Raw genomic sequence first — 10,899 nt, forward strand, 5'->3', positions numbered from 1 at the left:
GCTCACTGCAAGCTCCGCCTCCCGGGTTCACGCCATTCTCCTGCCTCAGCCTCCCGAGTAGCTGGGACTACAGGCGTCCGCCACATCGCCCAGCTAGTTTTTTGTTATTTTTTATTTTTTTTATTTATTTATTTATTTTTTTGAGACGGAGTCTCGCTGTGCTCCCAGGCTGGAGTGCAGTGGCGTGATCTCGGCTCACTGCAAGCTCCGCCTCCCAGGTTCACGCCATTCTCCCGCCTCAGCCTCCCAAGTAGCTGAGACTACAGGCGCCCTATTTTTTATTATTTTTTATTTTTTTTGAGACGGAGTCTCGCTCTGTCGCCCAGGCTGGAGTGCAGTGGCCGGATCTCAGCTCACTGCAAGCTCCGCCTCCCGGGTTCACGCCATTCTCCTGCCTCAGCCTCCCGAGTAGCTGGGACTACAGGCGCCCGCCACCTCGCCCGGCTAGTTTTTTGTATTTTTTAGTAGAGACGGGGTTTCACCGTGTTAGCCAGGATGGTCTTGATCTTGTGACCTCGTGATCCGTCCGTCTCGGCCTCCCAAAGTGCTGGGATTACAGGCTTGAGCCACCGCGCCCGGCCTTTTGTTATTTTTTAGTAGAGACGGGGTTTCACCATGTTAGCCAGGATGGTCTCGATCTCCTGACCTCGTGATCCACCCGTCTCGGCCTCCCAAAGTGCTGGGATTACAGGCTTGAGCCACCGCGCCCGGCCTAGTCAGTGATTTATCAATAATGACTTGTCAATTGTACACAAGTCCCATCATAATGTAAGATATTCAAATAGCGGAGACTGGGTGGGGTATAGGGGAACACCCTGCACTTTCCAAGTTTTCTATACATTTAAAATCATACTAACATAAAAGCTTTATTTTTAAAAATTGCAGTCACGCCAGTGGCTCACGCCTGTAATCCCAGCACTTTGGGAGGCCGAGGCGGGCGGATCACTTGAGGTCAGGAGTTTGAGACCAGCCTGGCCAACATAGTGAAATCCTGTCTCTACTAAAAATACAAAAATCAGCTGGGCATGGTGGTGCACGCCTGTAATCCCAGCTACTCTGGGGACTGAGGCAGGAGAATTGCTTGAATCCAGGAGATGGAGATTGCTGTGAGCCGAGATCGCACCATTGCACTCCAGCCTGGGGTACAAGAGTGAAACTTCATCTCAAAAAAGAAAAAGAAAAAAACAAAATAAAAAGTAAAGAGTAAAAAACTAAAAAGTAGTACAGTCAGATATCTTTTGTTACGTATTGAACCTGTAAAGACCAAAAAGTGTGCTGCACGTGTGCCAGGCAGAGCACGAGGGAGCAGGCACCGTGGCACCCTGTCACGCAAGTGTGACTTGGGGCAACGATCTTTATGGAGAGGAACTTGGCAATGCCTATCAAAAAAAATTTTGTTTTGAGACAGAGTCTCGCTCTGTCACCCAGGCTGGAGTGCAGTGGCGCGACCATAGCTCACTACAGCCTCAAACTTTCTGGGCTCAAGCCATCCTCCTGCCCCAGCCTCCCATGTTGCTGGGACTACAGGCATGCACCACCACACTCTGCTAATTTTTTGATCTTTTTGAAGAGACAGGGGTCTCACTATGTTGCCCAGGCTGGTCTCAAACTCCTGGCCTCAAGTGATCCTCTCATCTCAGCCATGCAAAGTGCTGGGATTACAGATATTGGCCACCACTCCCAGCCCCCTTTCAAATTTATTTTATTTATTTATTTATTTTTGAAATGGAGTCTCGCTGTCACCCAGGCTAGAGTGTGGTGGTGCGATCTTGGCTCACTGCAACCTCCAGCTTCCGGGTTCAATCAGTTCTCATGCCTCAGCCTCCTGTGTAGCTGGGATCACAGGCGCCCACTACCACGTCTGGCTAATTTTTGTATTTTTAGTACAGACGAGGTTTCACCATGTTGGCCAGGCTGGTCTCGAACTCCTGACCTCAAGCGATCTGCCCGCCTTGGCCTCCCAAAGTGCTGGGATTACAGGCATGAGCCACCGCACCTGGCCCCCTTTCAAAATTTGAAATGGACTTATGCTCTGACCCAATAATTATCCTTTAGGATTTATTCTGCAGGCATATTGACATGTATGCAAAATGGCACAGACACAAGGGTATTTGCTGCGCCACTCTTGGTACTATGACAAGGAAAATCCAGAGGACCCCTGGGTGAAGTTCTGGTGCATCATCTGATGAACTGTTGTCAGCTGCTACAAAACAACGTAAAGAAAGCGGGAGCAGGGCCAGGTGCGGTGGCTCATACCTGTAATCCCAGCACTTTGGGAGGCTGAGGTGGGAGGATCACCTAAGGTCAGAAGTTCAAGACCAGCCTGACCAACATGGCAAAACCCCATCTCTACTAAAAATACAAAATTAGCCAGGCATGGTGGCGCACGCCTGTAATCCCAGCTACTTGGGAAGCTGAGGGAGGAGAATCCCTTGAACTCAGGAGGCGGAGGCTGCAGCGAGACGAGATCTCACCAATGCACTCCAGCCTGGACAAAAAGAGCAAAAGCCTGTCTCAAAAAAAAAAAAAAGACATTAAAAAATGAGCTGGGCAGGGTGGTGAGCACCTGTAATCCATGCTGCTCAGGACGCTGAGGTGAGAGGATCACTTGTGTCCAGGAGGTGGAGGCTGCAGTAAGCTGTGGTTGCCCCACTGCACTCCAGCCTGGGCAACAGAGCAAGCCCCTGTCTTTTTTTTTTTTTTTTTTTTTTTTTTGAGATGGAGTCTCGCTCTGTCGCCCAGGCTGGAGTGCTGTGGCCGGGTCTCAGCTCACTGCAAGCTCCGCCTCCCGGGTTCCCGCCATTCTCCTGCCTCAGCCTCCCGAGTAGCTGGGACTACAGGCGCCCGCCACCTCGCCCGGCTAGTTTTTTGTATTTTTTTAGTAGAGACGGGGTTTCACCGTGTTAGCCAGGATGGTCTCGATCTCCTGACCTCGTGATCCGCCCGTCTCGGCCTCCCAAAGTGCTGGGATTACAGGCTTGAGCCACCGCGCCCGGCCGCCCCTGTCTTAAAAAGAAAAAAAAAAAGAGAATGCAGGAGCCCCATGCAGCTGACTGATACGGCACTTGTTCCAATATATCTCCAGCATCACTGATGCCTGTGTGCCCAGAGCAAGGGTGGGTGCAGGAGAAGCGGAACGGCGGCCGCCTAGGAGAGGCCCACAAGGTCGGGCAGGACAGGCTCGCTGCTCAATGAGCTCCCTTTTCCCAAACGGTGCGTGTGAATGACCTATTCAAAAAACACAGGTCGGAGTTTTGAAATCATCCCACCAATGGCACCAGTCATTGCATCAGGGCCATGGATTACAGGGGCCCTTCATCTTGTCTCAATTTTCCTGGGGACAGTTTCACAGCCTCCAAGAGGGATGTCAGGGGAGGGGCAAAGGGGCTTCCGCTCACTGACGGACACCACGGTGGAAAGGCCACTCAAGCTCAGATGGTAAATCCAGTCACGGACCAAAAACCCTAAACTCCACCTGCAAGAAGGAGGGGGCATCATCGCCCAGGGAGGGGCAGGCGGTCCCCATGGCCGTGACACGTGTGCAGTGATGTCTGTTCCCCAGTGAGCTTGTGCTCTTGGGATTTAAAGATCTCTTTTCTTTACGGGGAAGGGAATCAGAGAGAATAATGACCTAGGGGGCTAGAGGATCAGGTGGGCATACAGCTCGAGCAAGGAAGAGGGACCCTCTACAGTCTGGCACCGACATTTCTTGAGCCAGAACACTGGCAGGAACTGCAGTTACGTCCTGGATGGGGAATCCCGGGACAGCAGGCCCTGGACCCAGGAAGATCTTTAGAGACAAGGGGTAGAGTGGAAACCCCAGGCCAATGGCCACTGAGAAGGTCTCCGAGCCAGGGGACAGCACCTTACCCCACCCACAAACACCAGGAGGAAGAGAATCGCATGCCGCCTGGTACAGGTGTGATGCCATGCCTGGCCAAAATAAACGCTCTCCAGGAATCCCAATGAAACTGAGTGGTAGCAGGACAGGTGGCCAAGAGGACGGGGACCGGGCACAACAGAAACCCCTGACGCCACGTCACACACTGGCGGGGGTCCCTCTTCCACCAGCAGTTCCTGAGCTCCCACCATGTGCCCGACAGAAGGCAGACAGGCATGCAGGGGTGGGGCGTCTTGGATCGAGCGAGGGGCTCAAAGAATTGAAGTGAACAGCTGGAACATTCCATGAACGAGGGGACTGTCAGCAGTCGCCACTCAACACTGCAGGAGCGGGCGATGGTGCCAGCCCAGGAAAGGAGGGATCAATATGATTAGTGCTCGCTGTGGCTTTGAACCTCTATTCAGCAACAGAACAATTCTCAGCAGAAAGGCTGGGAGTGTGGTTAGGTGCCCGGGTCGGCCGTGGATAGAGCCTGTCCATGCCGCCGAATGACCATCTACTAGAAAACCCGGAAACTTTTACAACATTGTCTCCACACAACAACAGAGCTGCGATTTCTTTCTTTCTTTCTTTCTTTCTTTTTTGAGACAGAGCCTGGCTCTTTCGCCCCGGCTGGAGTGTAGTGGCGTGATCTCGGCTCACTGCAGCCTCCGCCTCCCGGGTTCAAGCAACTCTCCTGTCTCAGTCTCCCTAGTAGCTGGGATTAAGGGTGCACGCCACCACGCCCAGCCAATCTGTGTATTTTCAGTAGAGACAGGGTTTCACCATTTTGGCCAGGCTGGTCTCAAACTCCTGACCTCAGGTAATCTGCCCGCCTCAGCCTCCCAAAGTGCTGGGATCACAGGCGTGAGCCACCTCGCCCAGCCCGGATCTGCGATTTCAAGAGCGTCTTCCCTGCCCCATGTGCCATGAACCTTGGGCTTTAGAAACGGAGGGGCCAAGGCAGGTGGGTGAGGGGGTCAGTGACACAGGAGCAGGGATGTGGACAGGAGAGGCAGAGGGCTCAGAGATGGCTCTAGCCCAGGTTGGTTACCCCTCTGCTAAAACAGTGCAGCATACTTTTATTTTTACAGCTTATGTCTGTAAATGTCTAGAGACGCACCAAATCTTGAGACAACCTGCTGGCCACACTGACACATCAGGACATCCTGGGTCCCCCACTGCCGACCCCAGCCTTTGGGAACCTGCTTGGTCCAAGGGCCAGCTACTGGCCCAGTTGCCCTTACCCTGGAACTCGGCTAGGCATCTGGCGGGCCCCACCCTGCCCACCTCTAGCTTAGGGCAGACACAGGAATAACTTTTTCAAGGAGGGGAAGGTCCAAGCCTTTTATTTACAGTGGAACCCTGGCCTGGACACACCAGGGGTTCCTGTGGGAAGCCTCGACTGCCCTCCAGACCCCACGAGCCTTCTCTCTGCCCTGCTGTGTTGCCCTGCAGGGACCTCAGGCAGGGAGCCCCAGACCTGCTGCCTCATCGAAGCCGAGGCCCCCAGGCCCTTGCTGTTCCGGAAGCTCAGGCGAGACTCTGGCGAGGCTCTGCCCCAACCCCTACAGAGCCGCTCGATTCTTCCCTTGCTCTGAAGACTGGGCCTGGCAGACACCTACTAGGGTGCAGCAGGCCTGGCCTGCCTCTCACAGCCCCCATCTGGGAACCGGTCACCCTCCTCCCCACTCCCAGAGGTGGGCAGGAAAGGCAGTTCTCACCCCGAAGCTCCCACAGCTGTCTTGCTGCCCACACACCCACACGCCCGTCTAGGTTTCTCCAAGACCTCCAGGAGCTCATCACCCTCCCCCCAGGTCAACCCCATTTCTTTCTTTCTTTCTTTCTTTTTTTTTGATATGGTGTCTCACTCTGTTGCCAGGCTGGAGTGCAATGGCTCGATCTCGGCTCACCACAACCTCTGCCTCCCAGGTTCAAGCAAATCTCCTGCCTTGGCCTCCGGAGTAGCTGGGATTACAGACACGCGCCACCATGCCCGGCTAATTTTTTTTTATATCTTTAGTAGAGACGGAGTTTCACCATCTTGGTCAGGTTGGTCTTGAACTGCCGACCTCAGGTGATTCGCCTGCCTTGGCCTCCCAAAGTGCTAGGATTACAGGTGTGAGCCACCGAGCCGAACCAACCCCATTTCTTGAGGATTCAAACGAATCCAAAGGGCGGTGGCACAGGAGGCCTGGGGCTGGTGCTGAAAGAATCTAGGCTCTGGCTTGACCTTCTAGTGATTCAGCGTCCACGCCTCTAAGACTCAAGTCCTACCTGCCCCCAGAATAGCCACAAGGCTCCAACATGTCCAGATGTGAGGTACTTGTTCACATGTGGAGCTGGACCCAGGGGTCAGATGCCAACCGAACAACAGCCCTCCAGGAGGCAGGGGCCCGGACCTCCAGGCTGCAGTACTCACCAGTGCCTTCCTCTTCTGCTCACTGCCTGTGACCACGGAGACAGAGCGGACGATGGGCTTGGTGGTGGCGGCACTGCCAGGGCGCCGGGACACAGGCGGAGGGAGACCTGTCAGACTCAGGTCCACACCTGCTGGGCTGCGCTCCGGGGCGCTGCCGATGGCCCGGGTGCCTTTCATGGCAGACGAGGCAGGTCCTGAGTGGGGAAGCAAGAGCTGCAATGAGATGCCGTGGTGGGGAACTACAGTCCCCTGCACCCACCGCCTCCAGCCCAGCCTCAGCCAGCCCAGGACACCCGGGTCCACTGGCCACCAAGCTTCCCGGGAAGGCCTGTCACAACCTATGCAGCCCTCTGGCCGGTGGCAGGCTCCTCGACAGGAACACGAGGGAGCTGTTCTGAGCCCAACGTCCAGGAGGGCCCCAGACGATGGACAGGTGGGCAGCGAAGGCAAGGCCCGTGGGTGGGAACAAGCCAGCAGCACCCCAGAGGGAGCCTGGACCACAGGCCACTGTCGATGTGAGCCAGGTTCTGCCATCTACCCCACACCGTGATTCTGAGAAAGTCACTGCCCGAGCCCCAGTCTCTTCTGTAAAACGGACATTTGATTTTTTTTTTTTTTTTTGAAATGGAATATTGTTCTTGTCACCCAGGCTGGAGTGCAGTGGTGCAATCTCGGCTCACTGCCACCTCTGCCTCCCAGGTTCAAGCGATTCTCCTGCCTCAGCCTCCCAAGCAGCTGGGATTACAGGTGCCCAACACCACACCTGGCTAATTTTTGTATTTTCAGTAGAGACGGGGTTTTGCCATGTTGAACAGGCTGGTCTCGAACTCCTGACCTCAAGTCATTCACCTGCCTCGGCCTCCCAAAGTGCTGGGATTACGGGCATGAGCCACCGCGCCCATCTCTGTAAAATACACATTTTAAAAACGGGTTGCGTGTTGGCAGGGCACAGCGGCTCACTCCTGTAATCCCAACACTTTGGGAGGCCAAGGCGGGCGGACTGCCTGAGCTCAGGAGTTCAAGACCAGCCTAAGCAACATGGTGAAACCTCACCTCTACTAAAAAATTCAAAAAATTAACTGGGCGTGGTGGCGGGCACCTATAATCCCAGCTACTCGGGAGGCTGAGGCAGGGGAATGCTTGTACCTGGCAGGCAGAGTTTGCAGTGAGCCAAGATCATGCCACTGCACTCCAGCCTGGGCAACAGAGCGAGACTCCAAAAAAAAAAAAGTGGCGGTGGTTTTGTGAGGTCCAGACGAGATGCTGGTCTCAAGGCCTCAAGGCCGCACTGGCGAGCACTCACTGGGTAACGTGTTATTCCAGCACGGGACGGGTGTTCTGACGATAGAGGGGATAAGCCTGGGGATGCTGGCTTCCTTACTTTGGAACTTCTCAGAGCAAATACTGCCAGCCCCCAGCCCATCCCCACACGGCACCTCAGCTGATCTTTCTGAATGGGTCTCAGCTCGTGCATGTGCCCCTACCAAAAACCCTGCAACAGCTTCCTAGGCACAGAGAATAAAAACCTCACATCCAGCTCCTGCAAGATCTGACCCTGTATTCTCGGTGACCTCATCAGCTCCCCTGCTGTGCCCCTTTGTTGTGGCTTTAGCCAACACTGCCTCCCTGGTGCTCCTCAAACTCAGCCAGCTTGGCCCCGGCCAGTCCCCTGCCTCTAGGTCTCAGGACACTCCCTCCCTGCACTCAGAGGCCTTCCCTGAGCACCCATCACTCTTCACTCCCCATCCGGCTCTGACTCCCTTCCTGTGGCTGTACACAGTTGGCTCCAGTGCAACCCCAGCACCCACAGGGGAAGGCGCTCAGCTGAACCAGTAGATGAACGGGAGAGGCTGGTGCCAGGGACCAACGTTGAGAATTACCTCCCTGCCACGGCGGCCTCCAGTGGGCCAGCAGGCACCCAACCTATCGCCCGAGGTCACCCTGGGCTTCCTTCAGCCCCAGCACCTCACAGCAGGTCCCCCAAGGTCCCTTCCACGGAGAGGTGGATACCCCTACCCCCTAGAGGCTGACCCTGCCACTGACCAGGCCCAAGTTCTCAGTTATGCACTTCTGATTGTGCGGATGGAACTTAACACCCTCCTCCTGCAGGGCACTGTCCACCCTTGGCTGGACCCATGCAAGACCCTGGAGCCCAGGGCTCTGCTCTCCCAGCCCCACACGCAAGCGGCTCTGGGATGGCGAACACGGCCTCTCCACGGAAACCTCCAGGCCAGAAGAAGGGAGGCCTGGGAGGCCACTACATCTTGGATAAAACTGTGTCCCTCCCAGGACCTGAAGGGGCGGGGAGTGATGACCAGAGCCCAGACGTGGTCCCCAGGGTGGGTTGACCCTGACCCTGACCCTGACCCTGGACAGCGAGACCAGAGCCCATGCGCAGAGCAGAGCCCTCCACTTGTCCACGGGGCAGCTCCCATCTCCCCAGTTCCCCTAGGGCTTAAGGCAGCCGGGCCAGAGATGCCAGGACTGGACTCCATGTTGTCCTGGGGACCGGAGGGCAGTGGAGGGAGGTGGAGGGGGTGGAAGTGGGGACCCACACCCTCAGGCACGAGCCTCTCCTCACCTGCGCGGGCCCCGGACCCCCCTCATCTGTGGGCACCCTGGATCCCCCTCCCCTCACTTCCCCCGGACCCCTCCCTCAATTGCGCGGGCACCAGATCCCCCCTCACCTATGCGTGCCCCGGATCCCCATCACTTCATCACTTGACCAGGACCTCCCACCTGCGCGGGCTCCGGACCCCCCCAACCTCCGCGCGTCCTGCAACCCCATCCCTTGCCCGGGCCCCCTCACCTGCGCGGGCTGGGGGCGCGGCCGCGAAGCCGGCCTGGCGCGCGGGGCCTGCAGATTCGGCCAGCGGGGAGGGATGCGGAACCAGTCGCGCCCAAAGCTCGGGTCGGCGACCTGGCGCCCCGCCGCCCCAACACTGCCCAGAGGCGCGGTGACAATGAAGCGGCCGGGGGGCCGGGGTGAGCGGCGGCGGCAGCTAGCAACCAGCCTGGCACCGCCTCCCCAGCCCGTCGCGCTGGCCCGCCTTTCCTGCGCGCGCCGACTCCGGATTGGCCCTTCACGCTCCCGCTCAGGCCGTCCCGGGAACTCATTGGGCCGCCCGGCTGTCCTTCGCGAAGTTCAAGCGTGGGAGGAGCGGCGGATAGCTGAGGGACGCGACGGCGGCGGGCGGCCGATTGGACGCGGCTGGAAAGGGGAGGGTCATGTAGGGGGCGGGGGGCCGAGGGCGGCGGGCGGAGCTGGCCGGGGGCCCAGTGGTTGTGGGCGGGGCGTGAAGTGGGGGTGTGACGGGCGAGTGGGGCGTGGCAGGTGTGGGCGGGGAAAGGCAGGTGTGGGCGGGGCACGCAGGGCCTGGGAAGGAGACACCAGGGAGGGCACGAGGAGCCCCGGGACCCGGCTTCGCTCCCGACTCCCCCAGGCCGCTGCACTCCCGCGGCCCCGGGCTCTGCTGCTGTCCTAGGCCGCCCTGTCCCCACCCGCGTGCGCGCCTCCCCTCCTTACCCACTACGACCGCGAGGGCGTGTGGGCGCCTTGCTAACCTCCCTGACCTCCTTCCCTTCGCTCTGCTTTGCTGTTTTTCTTCCTTCTCCAAAGTTTTAACGCTGCGCCGCGTCCGTAGCAGCTCTGTGACTCCCCTCCCTCCGGAAGCCCTGGGGATCCCGCCCGGGTCCTCTCCAGGGAAGCCATCCTTCCCCTAAAAGTCACAGCACACCGGTCTCCCCTGCCCCCGCTTTTTAAAAAGTCCAGTGCTCTATAAAATAAAAAAGTTTAATTTATATACATACAGTAAAATCCACATTTTTTGGTGCGCAATGGAGTTGTGTGACTTAGTTACAGAACATTCTCCCTCCGGATCCCGCACCTGCTGACCGCTGGTGGCGGCTGCTCAGTTCTCTCTGTTCTCCATCCCTAGAGGCGGCCTTTTCCAGAATGTTACACAAAAGGGATGTCACGCAGCGCGTAGCCTGTGGGTCTGGCTTCTACCACTTCCATTTTGAGATTCATGCTGGTTCCTGTTTATTGCTGAGTGGTATCCTGTAACCAGTGTCAACCACATTTGCTTATTTTATTCATCAAATGAAGGACGCAGAGATTGTTCCTGGTGCTTGGCAAGTATGAACGACGCTGCCATAAACATTCACTCATCGGCTTCTGTGTGGACACAACTTTTCATTTCTCTTGTGTAAATACCCAGCAGTGGGGTTGCTGGATCATATGATAGTTTATAAGAAACTGCCGGCCGGGAGCGGTGGGTCACGCCTGTAATTCTAGAACCTTGCGACGCTGAGGTGGGCGGATCACCTGAGGTCAGGATTTCGAGACCAGCCTAGCCAACATGGCAAAAAGCCGTCTCTAGTAAAAATCCAAAAAAATTACCAGTTCCTGGTGGCGTCCACCTGGAGTCCCAGCTACCGGGGAGGGTGAGGCAGGAGAATCGCTTGAACCTGGGAGGTGGAGATTGCAGTGAGCGGAGATCACCACTGCACTCCAGCCTGAGGGACAGAGCAAGACTCTGTCTCAAAAAAAAAAAAAAAAAAAAGAAAAAAAGGAAAGAAAAAAAAAGGAAACTGC

General features: G+C 56.7%; 1 protein-coding gene across 1 annotated transcript in view; it reads right to left on the reverse strand.

Annotated features, from left to right (window-relative positions):
- CEP131 (centrosomal protein 131) overlaps positions 1–9,330 on the reverse strand; it is a 34,112-nt gene extending 24,782 nt beyond the window's left edge. Inside the window, 2 exon segments of the mRNA XM_025363490.1 lie at positions 6,303–6,496; positions 9,112–9,330. Of these exon segments, the coding sequence (XP_025219275.1) occupies positions 6,303–6,479 (177 nt within the window). The 5' untranslated portion in view covers positions 6,480–6,496; positions 9,112–9,330.
- Positions 9,331–10,899: the final 1,569 nt, after the last annotated feature.

The sequence above is a fragment of the Theropithecus gelada genome, chromosome 16 (assembly GCF_003255815.1).
Source record: "Theropithecus gelada isolate Dixy chromosome 16, Tgel_1.0, whole genome shotgun sequence".
NCBI classification, from domain to species: domain Eukaryota; kingdom Metazoa; phylum Chordata; class Mammalia; order Primates; family Cercopithecidae; genus Theropithecus; species Theropithecus gelada.